At 53.2% G+C, this 16,381-nt stretch overlaps 5 protein-coding genes across 5 annotated transcripts; 2 read left to right on the top strand and 3 right to left on the bottom strand.

Annotated features, from left to right (window-relative positions):
• Nucleotides 1-3,610: 3,610 nt before the first annotated feature.
• CTHT_0021690 (acetyl-CoA carboxylase-like protein) lies at nucleotides 3,611-10,725 on the top strand (the record flags this gene model as incomplete). The annotated part of the gene is made up of 4 exons (XM_006692575.1): nucleotides 3,611-3,790; nucleotides 3,887-4,152; nucleotides 4,207-9,080; nucleotides 9,152-10,725. The coding sequence occupies 4 exons, from the start codon at nucleotides 3,611-3,613 to the stop codon at nucleotides 10,723-10,725; spliced, it is 6,894 nt and encodes a 2,297-aa protein (XP_006692638.1).
• An 818-nt stretch (nucleotides 10,726-11,543) lies between these two features.
• CTHT_0021700 (uncharacterized protein) lies at nucleotides 11,544-11,957 on the top strand (the record flags this gene model as incomplete). Its single annotated transcript, XM_006692576.1, has 1 exon — nucleotides 11,544-11,957. The coding sequence occupies one exon, from the start codon at nucleotides 11,544-11,546 to the stop codon at nucleotides 11,955-11,957; it is 414 nt and encodes a 137-aa protein (XP_006692639.1).
• A 578-nt stretch (nucleotides 11,958-12,535) lies between these two features.
• Nucleotides 12,536-12,832, bottom strand: CTHT_0021710 (uncharacterized protein; the record flags this gene model as incomplete). Its single annotated transcript, XM_006692577.1, has 2 exons — nucleotides 12,536-12,645; nucleotides 12,709-12,832. 2 exons carry the CDS (start codon nucleotides 12,830-12,832, stop codon nucleotides 12,536-12,538), a joined length of 234 nt encoding a protein of 77 aa, XP_006692640.1.
• Nucleotides 12,833-12,850: 18 nt separating this feature from the next.
• On the bottom strand, nucleotides 12,851-13,574 carry CTHT_0021720 (uncharacterized protein; the record flags this gene model as incomplete). Its single annotated transcript, XM_006692578.1, has 4 exons — nucleotides 12,851-12,911; nucleotides 13,010-13,146; nucleotides 13,208-13,341; nucleotides 13,412-13,574. The coding sequence occupies 4 exons, from the start codon at nucleotides 13,572-13,574 to the stop codon at nucleotides 12,851-12,853; spliced, it is 495 nt and encodes a 164-aa protein (XP_006692641.1).
• A 776-nt stretch (nucleotides 13,575-14,350) lies between these two features.
• Nucleotides 14,351-16,316, bottom strand: CTHT_0021730 (methyltransferase-like protein; the record flags this gene model as incomplete). Its single annotated transcript, XM_006692579.1, has 3 exons — nucleotides 14,351-14,501; nucleotides 14,580-16,156; nucleotides 16,215-16,316. The coding sequence occupies 3 exons, from the start codon at nucleotides 16,314-16,316 to the stop codon at nucleotides 14,351-14,353; spliced, it is 1,830 nt and encodes a 609-aa protein (XP_006692642.1).
• Between the last annotated feature and the right edge of the window lie 65 nt (nucleotides 16,317-16,381).

Genomic DNA, 16,381 nt, shown 5'->3' on the forward strand with positions numbered 1-16,381 from the left:
CTCGGGTTCCATGTTGGGGAAGGTGAGGTGACTTATTTTGCGGCGTGTCGCTTGGTCTTGTCCTGTTGGATGCTCTAGAGAAGTTTATGGATGAAGCCATTTTTACATTCCGGCGAGAATCGGGCGAAAAGAACCGAAGTGATCTGATACTCCAACAAGATGCTGAACTGTTTACTCCCAGGACAATCTGATCGAGAGTTCAAGCGAGAGAGACGAACCCTTTAAGGTGAGTCCTGCTTATATATTAGGCTTGACCGCCCAATGGCCTCACGGCGATCCCCTCACCAGTGTCCGTGCCCAAACAAAAAACATCGATAACCCTCCAAATGGCGATTGGCACATCAGCAACAAGATGGAGTCTATGCCCATCACAGCAAGTTGCATACGCACCCCCTTCTCCCCCCATGTATCTGCGATAAACACACATTAGAATCATGTACAATAGCCTGCGCTAACCGCACCATATGCAAGATGCTTGGGATAACGACTTCCGCGACTCCTTGCAGCCAACCAACTTCATGCATCCCGCCTGTCGCTGGAGGAATCGATTTCATACCGCAGCCAAAATCTTTTCCGCCTTCCTCCCTGGCCGGCACTCTGACATCTGTTCCAAGCACTTCCCACGAGGTCGGAACGGTGAACCATCCTCGTAGGGCTGAAACCGAGCTGGCGAGGGAGCTGTGGTGTTGCAGAGGAAAGAGAAGGACATCGTACGATTCTGATGTCAGGCCCACGGATGTGGGTCTAACGGCTTGGCTTTTTGTTCATTCATTCGCTCACTGGACCATTAAACGCTAAACTGTGTCCGGCCCCAGAAGCTGGACCGTTGGACAGATAAGAAACCAGATCGGTGTTCCATCCGGACGGGAGCGGTTTGGGCAGGGTCTATTTATCTGGGTGTGGAATGGGAGGGGAAATCTTGATCAGATCATTGATATAGATGGCTACGTGTGGGCGGGGATGTTCGGGGTTAAATGGACATCATCTCCTCTGAACCATGCCTTAAGAAGGACTGCTGATCATAACGTTGTTAAGGCAAGGGTAAGAGTATTGAATTGAGATGAGTTACCCCTTCCATGTCATCCTCCGTTTTCCTTCGTACTGGCGAAAGGACACAACAGTGAAGAGTACCTGAGTCCAAGGGATAGCCCCAGGTGTAACTCATCGGCTCAGTCAAAAATAGAGAACTCTGGGGATGATAAATGCGCCACTACAAGATCGGACTTGTCAGACAAAACCAAACTTGACAAGTGTCTGTGTTCATACAATCCCTAAATACATCCAGCCATCAGAGTGCAGCCATATCCCATCCATAGCAATCGCCGACAACACCCTCATCCCTCAGCTTGCCTTGACCGAGATACGGCACGCCAGAACGAAGAAGCGGGTAGACAACAAATGGAAATAACGTCAACATGCCAATACACGTGGGTTTCCACGCTGCTCGAATGCCGTTGCGATAGCCACGGACGCGATATGCAAAAACTCGCCGGCATCTCAAAAGACATGCTCAGCCGTTCACCATCCGATACAAAGATTTCCGCCGCTGAGGCGCATCTTGGCAGCCCTGCCAACTGGGACCAACAAAAGGGCCCTCCGCTAATCCGAAAATGGATTCCCCCAGAACGGACGAATGTTGGGGATATGCGGGTCTAGCTCCAAACTCCGGACTGTGGGCCAGCCGAAATCTTGTCGATCGGGTGGCCGGGGTTGCCGCGGGCCCGTGCGGGAAACTCTCAACAATTGGGGATCTGTAACTTTGGCAAGGAGGAGCCCATCTGCCTCAACAGAGCCTTCCGCCATCTCATATCCCGGACTCCTTCCGGCCGGAAATCCCGAGATAGAAGAAAGTTTGTAGTTGCCCGAATTTTGCGGTAAACCTCGGCGTTGCAATGAATGACCTGAGACTCAAAGGTGCCTTGTCCTTTCTGGACGAGTGTGCGTGTCACTGACTTGGCCGGGGCCCACTGGGCTGAGGTGATCTCTTGGTGGCAGCCGGTGGGGTTTTAGAAGTTAGACGAGCCGAAACACGAACCGTGGGAGAAGTAAAAAAAATGTTGTTGAGACCTGGGGTGCCGCGAAACGCTTGCGCATCCTGTGCCCCACATCTGGGCGGTCTCTGAGAGATCCTCTCGATGCCGTGATGACAAGCTCAGGATGGGTTGGCCATCGCCGAGGGGAACACGTTGTCGTTGCGGAGATCCACGGCGTTGTAGCGGCCAGTGTGGTGTCGGACGCTGGACTGGAGGGCATCGCGCTTTGCTGCGATGGAACCGCAGGCCGAGCCATCAAAAGGACCCAAATGATGTCAGACACCGGACCCTAGATGGCGCTGCCCGAGTGCCGATGTGGGTTCACCGTCGAAGCTTGGGCCAGGTACTTGTACATGGGGGTTTGTAATCCGTGTCTGACGCCTACGTCCCCTTTCCATCCTGTCTGTCAGTAAAGGGACACTGAAGTTTCCTTTCATGTAAATTAGATGTGCAAATGTCCAGGGGCCGGCGTTAGTAAGTTGTTTATTAAAAGTGTTAGTGAATCTGAGTGGACGTGGATTTGCTGTTCTGATATCATGCTCGGGCAGGGAAGGCCGCGGTGGTGGGAGAAACAAGCGAGCCCCGCGGGGCCCGACCAAAAGTGGGATGTGACAGGAGGGTTCAACCGCCAGGAGCCAGAACCTGAACCTGATGACGCCTCACACATTGGGTGTGGCACCGCAAATGCAAACCCTTCGGCTTCTCTAACCCGGCACGAGCTTCCCAACATTCCGTGGATGACAAAGATGGAGGTGAGGAAGGCACATCAGCTACCAAACCGCGTTTTTGCAACAGGATGCAGCACATCTCCAAGCTGCCCGGAAAGTTTTGAAGTGGTGGTGGCGGGGTGAAGTGGATGACAAGAAGAAGGTACCTGGTACAAATAGCGAACCACAAATCGGAACCGCGACATTGGATGCACGCTGTCCCTTTTGCATGCTGCTGGTTCCACCTTCCACCGTCTCATGGGTGCGGGTTCCCACCAGAAACTCTTGGATTGCCATTCATCAAGTCTGCTCCTCCCAATTCTTGCCCAAACTCGTATCTCCTTCTCCTCCCTTCCTTCCCGAGAACTCCTCAACTCCCCCGGCCTTCTCACGGAAACTGCTGGACGCTCGACGAGACGGCTTTCGCTTCTTCTGCTCCGCGATTTTGTGCCTTTGTCGGCCAATCCTTTTTCTAATCCACCGTCGAGTCTCTGTCCTCCGCGCAGAGACCCTTGCAGAGATACCTGTGCCGATATCCATCTTAGATTCTGACTCGTGGGTGACCATCTCTCTCCAAGAGAAAGGAATTCCGCTGCGAATCGAGGTTGGTTCTTGATTTTTCCTGAAAACATTTTTGTTACAACCAAGCAATCAGCTGACTTGGGATCGTCTTGGTAGCAGTGTTTCCAACAGACAGGCCTCGCATCTATTTTACAGGCCCAACCTGGGCTCAAACACTCTCGAGGTGCCACGCGACAACAGTGCCGGCTTGCCCGACCGCCTGACCTTCGCTCCCTCAGAGTCCTACATGAGAAGTAGGAAAACAGCATCTTATTATTTCTCATCCTCAGATCTCTCTTAAGATACAAAATGGCGGAGCCCAATGGGCAGAGTGCCCCCAACGGCACAACCTCGAATGGCAGGCCTTCATACGCCGAGAAGCACAAGTTGCCCGCCCACTTCATTGGTGGGAATCGGTTGGAGAATGCCCCTCCATCAAAAGTGAAAGACTTTGTTGCCGAACATGGCGGCCACACAGTCATCACTAACGTGAGCCCCCGTCTCCCCTTCACCCTTACTAACCCCTTTGTCCATGATCCCTCCCGTTGGTCTCGACTGTATGGCTGATGATATATCGAATTCCAGGTTCTGATCGCGAACAACGGTATTGCAGCCGTCAAGGAGATCCGGTCGGTAAGAAAATGGGCGTACGAGACGTTCGGAGACGAGCGTGCCATCAAGTTCACGGTCATGGCTACGCCAGAAGATCTTCAGGCCAATGCCGACTACATCCGCATGGCAGATCATTATGTCGAAGTGCCTGGTGGCACAAATAACCATAACTATGCCAACGTCGAGTTAATCGTCGATGTTGCCGAGCGCATGGATGTCCATGCCGTCTGGGCCGGCTGGTGAGTGCCTCACACACTTAATAGACTTGAGTGATACTGATACACATTGACTAGGGGTCATGCCTCGGAGAATCCTAAGCTTCCGGAGTCCTTGGCGGCTTCACCCAAGAAGATCGTCTTCATTGGGCCTCCTGGATCTGCCATGCGGTCGCTTGGTGACAAGATCTCGTCCACTATCGTCGCTCAGCACGCAAATGTTCCCACCATCCCATGGTCTGGCTCTGGAGTTAGCGAGGTTCACATCGACGAAAACGGCATTGTGACTGTCCCAGAAGAGGTTTACCTCAAGGGCTGCGTCAATTCCTGGGAAGAAGGCCTGGAGAAGGCTAGAGAGATTGGCTTCCCGGTCATGATCAAGGCGTCGGAGGGTGGCGGCGGCAAAGGTATCCGAAAGTGCATGAATGAAGACCAGTTTGAGGAGCTCTACAAGGCAGCAGCTGCTGAAATCCCGGGTTCTCCGATCTTCATCATGAAGCTGGCGGATAGCGCCCGGCATCTGGAGGTCCAGTTGCTTGCCGACCAGTATGGCAACAACATCTCGCTTTTTGGCAGAGACTGCTCAGTTCAGCGCAGACACCAAAAGATCATCGAAGAAGCTCCCGTTACAATTGCTAGCCCCACCACCTTCAGGGCCATGGAGGAGGCCGCTGTCCGTCTCGGCAAGCTTGTTGGTTACGTCTCTGCGGGAACTGTGGAGTACCTTTACTCGCATGCCGATGACAAGTTTTACTTCCTGGAGTTGAATCCTCGTCTCCAGGTCGAGCATCCCACCACGGAAATGGTCAGCGGAGTCAATTTGCCGGCTGCGCAGCTCCAGATCGCCATGGGTATCCCCCTACACCGCATTCGCGACATCCGCCTTCTCTACGGCGTGGACCCCAAGGCGGCGACCGAGATCGATTTCGAGTTCAAGAACCCCGAGAGCGAGAAGACTCAGCGCAGGCCGGCTCCCAAGGGACATACTACTGCATGCCGCATCACCTCCGAAGATCCTGGCGAGGGTTTCAAACCTTCGAGCGGTATGCTGCAGGAGCTCAATTTCCGCTCCAGCTCCAACGTGTGGGGTTATTTTTCTGTCGGTACTGCCGGTGGCATTCACAGCTTTTCTGATTCTCAGTTTGGTCATATTTTCGCCTACGGAGAGAACCGCGCTGCCTCGCGGAAACATATGATTGTCGCTCTCAAAGAGCTTAGCATTCGTGGCGATTTCCGCACCACTGTCGAGTACCTAATCAAGCTGCTTGAGACGCAGGCATTCGAAGAGAACACAATCACAACTGGCTGGCTTGATGAGCTGATCTCCAAGAAACTCACTGCTGAGCGGCCCGATACCAATCTGGCAATCATCTGTGGCGCCGTTATCAGGGCCCACACGGAGAGCGAGAAGTCTCTTGCCGATTATCGGGCTGGCCTGGAGAAGGGTCAGGTTCCGTCCAAGGATATCCTTAAGACAGTTTCCTCTGTCGATTTCATATATGAGGGTCTTCGCTATAAGTTCACCGTCACCCGCTCGAGCGTCGATACTTACCGCCTCTTTATCAACGGATCGCAGTGCGAGGTCGGCGTGCGTACTCTGAGCGACGGTGGTCTCCTGGTTCTGCTTGGCGGACACAGCCACAATGTCTACTGGAAGGACGAAGCGACCGGTACCCGCATTTCGATTGATGGCAAGACGTGCTTGCTGGAGCAGGAGAATGACCCTACACAACTGCGAACTCCCTCACCAGGAAAGCTCGTTAAGTATACGGTAGAGAGCGGCTCCCATATCCGCGCCGGCCAGACTTTCGCTGAAGTTGAAGTGATGAAAATGTATATGCCCCTCGTTGCCCAGGAGGACGGTATTGTGCAGTTCATCAAGCAGCCAGGTGCGACACTTGAGGCTGGCGATATTTTGGGCATTCTCGCTCTGGATGACCCCAGCCGCGTCAAACAAGCCCAGCCTTTTGTAGGCCAGCTTCCCCAGTACGGCAGTCCAGTCGTCGTGGGTAGCAAACCTGCTCAAAGGTTTGCTGTCCTTTATGGCACCATGTGCGACATCCTTAACGGCTACGACAACCAGGTGGTTATGCAGCAAAAGCTCAAGGAGTTTATTGAGGTCCTCCGCGATCCGAAGTTGCCGTACAGCGAATTTTCCGCTCAGTTCTCTGCACTTCATGCCCGCATGCCGCATAAGCTCGATGCGCAGCTTACGCAGGTTCTGGAGCGCGCTCAAAACAGGGGAGCAGAGTTTCCAGCTCGTCAACTTTTGAAGGTCTTCAACAAGTTTTTGGACGACAATGTCCCCAACAAAACCGATCAGGATTTGCTTAAGTCCACTCTCGAGCCGCTCACCTCAGTGCTCAACCTCTATCTCGACGGTCAGAAGGCCCGGGAGCTGAACCTCATTGCAGACCTGCTGTCGATGTATGCCGATGTCGAGTGCCAGTTCTCGGGCCGTCGCCTGCAGGATGAAGAAGCTATTCTCAAGCTCCGCGACCAGTACAAGGACAACATTCAGAAGGTTGTCAATACTGTCCTCTCTCACAAGAACGTCATGAGCAAGAACTCCCTGGTGCTCGCCCTTTTGGATGAGTACCGGCCTAACAAGCCAAACGTTGGAAATGTTGGAAAGCACCTTCGTCCTGTGCTTCGCCGGCTGACCGAACTTGAGTCTCGCCAATCCGCCAAGGTTTCCCTCAAGGCGCGCGAGGTCCTCATCCTCTGTGCTCTCCCATCGCTGGAGGAGAGGACAGCACAGATGGAACACATCCTCCGCTCATCAGTTGTGCAGTCCCGTTATGGAGAGACCGGCTGGTCTCACCGGCGGCCAGACCGTGAGGTATTGAAGGAGGTTGTCGACTCCAAGTATACCGTATTCGATGTCCTCACCCTCTTTTTCGCTCACGAGGACCCTTATGTGGCCCTTGCTGCCCTCGAGGTCTACGTCCGCCGCGCATATCGTGCATACAACCTTAGGGAAGTTCGCTATCACGACGAAGAAAGGCCGTATTTTATCGATTGGGACTTCGCGCTCCGTAAGAGTGGCGCGAACCAAACCGAGTCCTCCATGCACATGCAGTCGGTCGTGCCATCTTCTCCGGCCACGCCTGTCGAAAACGACTTCAAGCGTATCCACTCCATCAGCGACATGACGTACCTGGCACGTAGAACGCGGGACGAGCCTATCCGCAAAGGCGTGATAGTACCATGCAAGGATCTGCTTGATGCTGAAGAGGCATTGTCTAGAGCTCTTGAGGTGCTGCCGCTGGCACATAAGGAGACTAAGGATAAGGACCGCAAGCAACAGCCAGGCATCGCTGCCGATCTCGCTCAAAGGCGTCGGCCCGGCACACCTCTTCGCTTGGAGGGTATTGGTGAACTTTCTGCCGTTGTCAATGTTGCCGTCCGGGACGCTGAAGGAAAGAACGACGAGGAGATCTTGGCCCTGATCAAGCCCTGGGTGCAGAATTCTAAGGCCGACCTGCTTGCTCGTCGTGTCCGTCGTCTGACGTTCATTTGCGGTCGGAACGACGGTTCTTATCCCAGCTACTACACCTTCCGCGGCCCAGACTATGCCGAAGATGACAGCATCCGTCACATTGAGCCATCACTTGCATTCCAGCTCGAACTCGGTCGCCTCTCTAAGTTCAAGCTCACGCCCGTGTTCACCCAGAACAAGAACATCCATGTGTACGAAGCCGTTGGCAGAGGAGTTGAGACGGATCGGCGCTACTTCACCCGTGCAGTCGTGCGTCCAGGCCGGCTTCGTGACGAGATTTCCACGGCCGAGTACCTGATTTCTGAGGCTGACCGCGTTGTTAACGACATTTTCGATGCACTGGAGATCATTGGTACTAACAAGACCGATCTTAACCACATGTTCATCAACTTCAGCCATACGTTCCAGGTCACCGCAGACGAAGTTGCAGAATCCCTGCAGGGCTTCTTGGATCGCTTTGGTCCTCGTGGTTGGCGGCTGCGTGTGCATCAGGTCGAGATTCGTATTAACTGCATGCGGTCCGACAACAATGACGAGAACGATACGATGCCGTTGCGTGTTATTATCACGAACACCTCCGGCTTTGTCATTCAGATAGAACTGTACGAGGAGAAGCTGTCGGAGAAGGGCGAGTGGGTGTATTACTACGTCAGTGGTAATGCCAAGATCGGGTCGATGCACTTGCTTCCCGTGTCAACGCCCTATCCTACCAAAAATTGGTTGCAACCCAAGAGGTATAAGGCACATATTCTCGGTACACAGTATGTCTATGACTTCCCTGAGCTCTTCCGCCAGGCTATTCAAAACAGCTGGACCGAGGCTGTCAAGAAGATTCCTTCATTGGCCGCGAAGCAGCCTGCGATCGGCGAATGCATTGACTACAATGAACTGGTCCTTGGCGATCAAGACAACTTGGCCGAAGTATCACGCGAACCCGGAATGAACTCGACTGGCATGGTTGGATGGCTCATCAATGCTCGCACGCCTGAATACCCCGATGGCCGCAAGTTCATTGTCGTCGCCAATGACATCACTTTCAAAATTGGCTCGTTTGGCCCCAAGGAGGACACCTTCTTCTTCAAGTGTACTGAGCTTGCAAGAAAGATGGGCATTCCGCGCATCTACCTTTCCGCGAACTCAGGTGCTCGTTTGGGCCTCGCCGAAGAGCTGATGCCTCATTTCAATGTCGCCTGGAATGACCCGGCCAAGCCTGAAGCCGGCTTCAAATACCTTTACCTCTCTGATGAGGCTAAAAGGCGTTTCGAGAACGAGGTTATCACAGAAGAGATCGTGGAGGATGGTGAGAAGCGCCACAAGATCATTACTATCGTTGGTGCCGAAGAGGGCTTGGGCGTTGAGTGCTTGCGCGGCTCTGGTCTTATTGCTGGTGCAACTAGCCGTGCTTACAACGACATCTTCACTTGCACACTGGTTACATGCCGCTCAGTTGGTAAGTGGCTTTTTTCCCCCTCCGTTCAACGCCCTATTTGAGCTGAACTGTACGATTGACTGTTTCGTCAGGCATTGGCGCTTATCTTGTTCGTCTCGGTCAGCGCGCCGTGCAGGTCGAAGGACAGCCCATCATCCTCACCGGTGCTCCGGCGCTCAACAGCCTGCTGGGTCGCGAAGTCTACACGTCTAACCTTCAGCTCGGTGGTACTCAGATCATGTATCGCAACGGTGTGTCCCACTTGACAGCCAAAGATGACTTCGACGGTGTCACCAAGATAGTCCAGTGGCTATCATTCATTCCGGACCAGCGCAACAACCCGCTGCCTATTCTTAGCCCGAGTCCCGATCCCTGGGATCGCGATGTTGTCTATACGCCCCCATACAAGCAAACGTACGATGTTCGGTGGATGATTGCCGGCAAGGAGGATGAAGACGGATTCCAGCCTGGCCTGTTTGACAAAGATTCATTCGTTGAGACCCTCGGTGGCTGGGCACGTACGGTTGTGGTTGGTCGCGCACGTCTTGGTGGCATCCCCATGGGCGTTATTGCTGTCGAGACCAGGACCATTGAGAACATCACCCCTGCTGATCCCGCCAACCCCGACTCCATTGAGCAAGTCACGAACGAGGCAGGTGGTGTGTGGTATCCTAACTCGGCCTTCAAGACAGCGCAAGCCATCAACGACTTCAACTACGGCGAGCAGCTTCCACTCATGATCCTTGCGAACTGGCGTGGCTTCTCTGGAGGACAGCGTGACATGTACAACGAGGTTCTCAAGTACGGTTCTTTCATCGTCGATGCCTTGACCAGATTCGAGAAACCTATCTTCATTTACATTCCGCCCCACGGTGAGCTTCGTGGTGGCTCGTGGGTCGTTGTGGATCCGACAATTAACCCGGCATCCATGGAGATGTACGCGGATGAGGAAGCTCGCGGTGGCGTTCTGGAGCCCGAGGGCATCATTCCCATCAAATACAAGAAGGACAAGCAGCTCGAAACCATGGCTCGCCTCGATCCTGTCTACCGCAGTCTGAAGAAGGAGATGGCCAAGGAAGGCCTGTCCAAGGAGGAGAGTGATAACATCAAGAAAAAGATGCAGCAGCGCGAGGAGCTCCTCCTTCCAATCTACCACCAGATCTGTGTGCAATTTGCTGATCTGCATGACCGAGCCGGGCGCATGAAGGCCAAGGGTGTTATCAGGCAGAGCCTACAGTGGCGTCAGTCTCGTCGTTTCTTCTACTGGCGCGTTCGCAGAAGGCTCATCGAGGACGACATCCTGCGGCGCATCGAGGAAGCTATCAATCCTGCCGGCAAGCGTCGTCATGATCCTGAGAACACCTCGCTTGCGGCTTCTCCGGAGACTCGCAGTCCCCATCTTGTGCAGCTCGAATCATGGGTTGGCATCCCTGGCTTCAAGACCAATGACCGTGAAGTGGTCGAGTGGTACGAGCAGAACCAGGATCGCATCAATGAGAAGCTTGAGAAGCTCAAGAAGGAGTCCATTGCCGACCAGATGCGGGAACTTCTCCGCGCTGCCGAGAGCTCTAACCCAGTTGCTGCCTGGAGCGGTGTTCGTGACCTGTTGCGCATGATGCCCGTGGAAGAGAGGGAGAAGGTCGTTGAGTACCTCAAACAGGTCTAGGTAACTCCAGGGTCCACGCGTCCAGTCAGCCCTAGATAGATTTGTTCCTCATTGAGTTTTCTGAGTTTGAGGGCGGATTATGAGCTTCAACGTGGTGATGTTGGTGTTGTGTGTTTTTAGGACGGTGTTGACAGCTTCGAGATGATGGTTCTCGGCTTGGTCATGCTTACGAACGCGATGGTTTCGTCTTGAAAGCATCATTAGATTAGATCTGGTATCGTTATGGTTGTTTTGGGAGAACCTACATACAGCGAATAGACACGATTGCGTGCTACCCTATCCGATTGTGGCTTATTCTTCCGATGTTGACGTTGGACGTACTTGTCTTCCACGTTGAGGCCGGATTCTGGTCTATTTAATGAGTGTATGCCAGGTGATACGTGTCTGAATCGTCTCTTTCCAACAATACAGGCTTTGGAACACTAATCTACAGAACATGGAGGAGGTAAACAAACCATTATTTGACGTGTAATGCTTCCGTGAGAGCAAACAACTTTGGTTTGGTGACTATGGTCTTCAACGGTTCCAGCAAACTCTGAGGTCTCAACCAGACAAGATATGTGATGGAAACACAAGATTGACAACTGGCGTTTTTGAGCGTCGAGTTGATCTCACGTTGTTATTTTTCTAGTGGGAATGCGTGATGAGGTCTGAGAGTACTTGGTGTGAGAGGTAGCAGAAAGTATATATAACCAGCTCGCTGTTTGCAAAAGATGGTATTGATAACTCAGCTTACGGAACACTTTTGTTCTCTGGAGTACTACTCACACTCTCCAGTCTCTAGCATCGTTCTTCGACTCTGACTTTGTCAATTCACCATGTCGGCGGAGACAAGGAATGTCAAAACTGGTGTCACCATCAAAGAGGTAAACTTGCCCTCCAAAGGACCCTTCCAACGGGGCGTGCCCATTCGGGGATTCACCGTAAAGGCTATCATCGATCGAAGTAGCGAGTACAGGAGCATGGGAGGGAGCATGGTGGCCATGCTGGTAGCAGATGGTGGCAGATCGTTGAAAGATGGCCAGTCTGCTTTGTCGGGACCGAGGAACATTCAACCAGTAACAAATGAATCGGGTGAGATCGTTGGAGAGGACATTACGTTTCATACGATGGAACTGAGGATCGACGACAAGGGTGAGTATCAGCTGAGAGCGAAGATTGAGTTCGTTGATGGAAACGAGAGCGAGGTTATTGCGACTGCGAAAAATGTTGGGCGATTGGTGGTTAACTGATCAAGTGCTCGTCCGATGAGGATTCGGGAGAATGAGACCGATGGCCTCTGAATCCGTTGCAATATAAGCTTGTAATACCTGTTATTCTATCTTGACTACTTGGTACTGTCTAGGGCAAAGAGCTAAAACCTAAGATAGCGTAGTTCTATGAACTCAAACCTTGATCCTTTGTCTTCCTACATCTCAGAGGAAGACATCAACGTCTTTGGTCCAAGAAGACACAGTCGGCAGGCGGGTCGATTCGTGAACGAGCACACAATCAGCCAGCAACAAGACTACGTGTTCACTAGCAACCCGCTGAAGCCGTGACATTGATACAAGCCCATATACACACAAGGTTGTGGCCGTATGGCACCAGCGGCCAAGTCCTTCTGGCCCAAACCAGATCCTGCCATTAGGGAGTCAGAAGAGTTCAACGCCGATTTCATGTCCAGATCTATGTGACGCATTAGATATCCCTCACAATCTGGCTTCTGTTTGAGATTTATGTGCCCAGCATGTGAGTGTCTGGGTGCTTATATGTTGATGGCCTAAGATCAGCAGATATGATCGAAGTAACCCAGACTCAACCCAACCAATCAATGGAACAGAAGCCTCTTGCGGGAGCTGCCAGGCGTGGCGACACTGCTGCTGCTGGGATGCAGCTTCTCGTTGCGTTCGCGCTTGAGCTTCTCGTCAAGGACGCGGGCTGGAGGGATAATGGGTTAACAAAATGGTACAGACGCGAAAGAAATGCTGAAGGGAAACGTACTAAGCACGTCGTAACCGAACTGAGGGAACTCCAAGCAGAGACTGCGGAACTCCTCCTCGGCCTCGATACGCAGGGTGTGGCTGCGCAGGGCCCAGAAGTTGGCGACAGGGCCGCGGATAGCCATGTCGTCGGGCGAAGTGTATTAATAGACGTAGCGGGCGTAGGCAATCTCGCCCTTGGCGGTTGAGTTGACGCAGTGGATCCTGGACGAGGCCAGGTTCTTGAGATTCATCATGCCGAACTTCTCCGCAAGAGTATAGACCTTAGCATGCTTGAGGAGCAGCTCGCCCGTAAGGATGACCTCTCGGGGATTGACGGGTGCCGCTCCAGTTGCCGCTGGCCGGGAATCTTCTTGGGGAAGTACTCGCCCGTGTAGAGGAACTCGAAAAAGCAGCCTATTGCGTTGATATCCTCTCCTGGAAGCTCGATCTGGCGTGGCTGTGCAGAACCTTCGTCAGTCTTTGTGCTTCCGACAGAGCTGGCATTTCGGGAAACATACGCTTCCATCGTCCGTGAACTCGGCGCAAGCCTCAGCAAAGAACGGGCTCTGCACCAGCAGCGCTTGGTGCGCCGTCAGAATAGTCTTATTTTCTCCCGACCAATTAGCAGGGTAACAATCGGGCTGCTCAGGTACTGCGCAAAACTGATACGCGGCGGCATCACAGCGACAGTTTGACTAGCGACTCTGGATCCTCCGCTGTACCGCTGGCCTCAGCTGTGGAACCCTCGGGGTTACCAGCCGCATTCTCAGAGGCTGCGACAGCAGCGCCGCTCTCGGCCATCTCGACGTTGCCCGCGGCGGCGTTGCTGGCCTGAATGGCGGCCGGGGTGTCCACGATCATCTCATCGTTGGAGTTGTCCGCCATTTTTGCTGATTAGTTTGTTGAACGAAAACTGCTTCAATCGGGTCGGAATCGGCGCAATTGACGTGAAGGGACCAAAATTAACAACATGGAACGGATGCGACGAAGGGCGCGACTGAAGATGCGAAAACTCCAGACGATAAGGAAAATCAACTGGTCACAAGCACGCAGCGACGGGGGAGCTTAAAGACGAATTAGTCCGGGAAAAGGTACAGCGATGCGCTGAGCGTAATCAGTTGGGTAGATGAGAAGATCAGAAGACGAGAACTGCATTGGGATGCAACAGTTTTGTGCCGATACGCCAACAAAAGGCGTTTCGCAGGTCTGCGACAGCTCTCCCCATGTTGCCCATTGTTGTGGGAATATCAAAAGGTTTGAGAGAGCGGAACGACGGGCAGGCGGGCAACAAACAAGCTTGGAGCTCCCCAACTGCACAGCGGTTTCCGGGGTGCCCAGGAGGGAGTTTGAACCCCCCTAAGGCTTGGCAGGCGATCCGCCCGTCTTGGAATGTGATATTACGTATTTTCAATGTGAGCATGTGAGATTATTACATAAGGCGGAAAGAAAACTGATGAAGATTCTCTGTCCAGGACGGCAAGTCGGTGATTATCAATTAGACTTTAAGAGATATCATAACAAGTGCTTAGTAATTGAGCAATGCAATGCCTATCGAGCAGTCCGTCAAACTCCGGTATATCTCACACTCCAAATGGCTGATATGTACAACGTTACATGCCCGTAGCTAGCTCTCAGCTGGGACCATTTCCTGGAATCAAAGCTCAAGGAGTCCTCACCCTCTTCCTGCCCCTCTCCTCCATATCCTCATCATCCCGCGTAGACGACATAGACTCACGGGCCTTCTTCTCGGCAAGCCTCTCTCTCCAGCCCTTGCGGCCTCTTGCCCTGGCCTCTTCTTCGGGACCCAGGTACCTGTTAATGGTCCTATGATCTAAAACTCTCTCTTCCTTATCATTTTTGCCCGAGGGCATAGTCTTTGGCCAAACGTACCCGTACAGCTTGGAATGGCGCTCGCAGCGGGGGCAGTTGGCCTTAGTGAAATAGGCATCACGCTGGACGAATGCTTCATTGCAGTTGGTACAATAAATCCAAGCAGTCTCGGGTTCGGAAAGGAGTAATGGCGTCAGGGTGTAGTCGCCTGGGATACGGGGTCTGCGTGGAGGTGATGGGGGTTGTGGTGGTAGTGATTTCTTCTTTTGGCAACGTTTCGGCGGGGACGATTGTTGTGGTTCTTGGTTCTTCTGTTTCGTGGCCGTGGCTTCGGAGTCTCGCACTTTTTGCTCCATCCATTCTTTCGAGCCTGTTGAGGTAGTCTCGGATGACTCTTCCTTTGTAGATGACTCCCACATCGGTGACACAGGCTCCGGGAGCGGCTGGGACTCAATATCACTATTGTAGCTTCCACTGCTGCCGCCTTGGGCCTTATGTTTGTGTGGTGAGAACTCAGGGGTCAAGATGGCGGGGTCGGGGGAAGTTGCGCCTGTTGTGTCGCCGTTATCGTTGGCCAGGGACAGCGGACTGGCGCAGTTGTCGGTCTCCGAGCTGTCCCGAGAGGAGTCGACGTCCATGCTAATGGGTTCAACGCCGGAGTGGCGTGTCTTGAGCTTCTTCGCCGGCGTATTCGGCGGAGAGCTCAAGGGGGCGAGATCTCTGACCCGCTTCCTGGCGCTCGAGGGGCTCAGCAATCGCGACCCGGGCTCGACTGACGCGGTCATCGGCGCACGGCCGGCTAAATTCTTTTGGCTCCGCGTTCTCTTAATGCGGGGGCGGATATCGGGGGTGACCGATGAAGTGCGAGACGCTAGGCCTGTAGCACTATCATCTCTCCTCCGTCGGCGGAGCGAGTACCCCTGGGCGTCCTCCTCGATGCTCCTCTGCACTATAACTGTGCCATCCAGCGGCTTCCAGCCATTGGCGAGGTTCTTTTCGCACGTGGCACAGAGACATTCGCAGTTGTTCTCACCAAAATAATTGTCACCATAGGTGACAGTGATCTCCTCGCCGACCTCGATGTCCCGGCAGGCCACGATCTCAATGCCTGCCGGTCCGCGAGTAACAAGCCGAGCATTGGCGTTGCAGTCGTGGTTTGCGAACCGAGCCGGCCCCATGAAGAGGCTGGTTGACTTACTGCGGCTGCTTACAATGAGACTAAAGTCCTTCTTTCGGAGCGCCATTTCTCTCTCTTCCTCGGGGGTCACGGTGACTTGGGTGCCGGAGAGGTACTTGATAGTTTCGTTCTTCTTGATGAAACGGCGCGCCGTCACGCACGCCTCGAAGGTGACGATGGTGTAGCGATTCGTCGCATTTACCTCGAATGGACAGTCAGGCAGGTAGATTGACATGTACCGTCTCAGATGGTCTCTGAAGTCCTTCTTTTCCTCGGGGGTCTTCAGCGCGCTGTATACCTTCTTCAAACCTGGTGTTTCGAGCAGCTTCTGCTCAGCAAGGTCGAGGTTTGGATCGACGATGACATGATCTCGGAGGATTTTGGTAATTTCTTCCTCCCGGATGCCCCGTGACGGATGATAGGACGTGCGGTTTTTAGGCACTGTCGTCCAATAATACGTCTGTAAACCATTTTAATCAGCTTTGCCATTAGCGATATTCCAGAGATAGAAAACCTACATGATCGACAAGTGCATCGGTCAAGATGTCATCGTATGCCGCCAATTGAGCCAGCGTGAGCTGGTGCTTCTTCTTGCTTGAAGTTGACGCACGAGGTGCCATTGTAACAAGGATGCTGGACCGAGAGTTATAATTGAGCGGTGTAATGAGAAGGCTTGGTGAAACCC

The sequence above is a fragment of the Thermochaetoides thermophila genome, assembly GCF_000221225.1.
Source record: "Thermochaetoides thermophila DSM 1495 unplaced genomic scaffold scf7180000011816, whole genome shotgun sequence".
Lineage (NCBI taxonomy): Eukaryota > Fungi > Ascomycota > Sordariomycetes > Sordariales > Chaetomiaceae > Thermochaetoides > Thermochaetoides thermophila.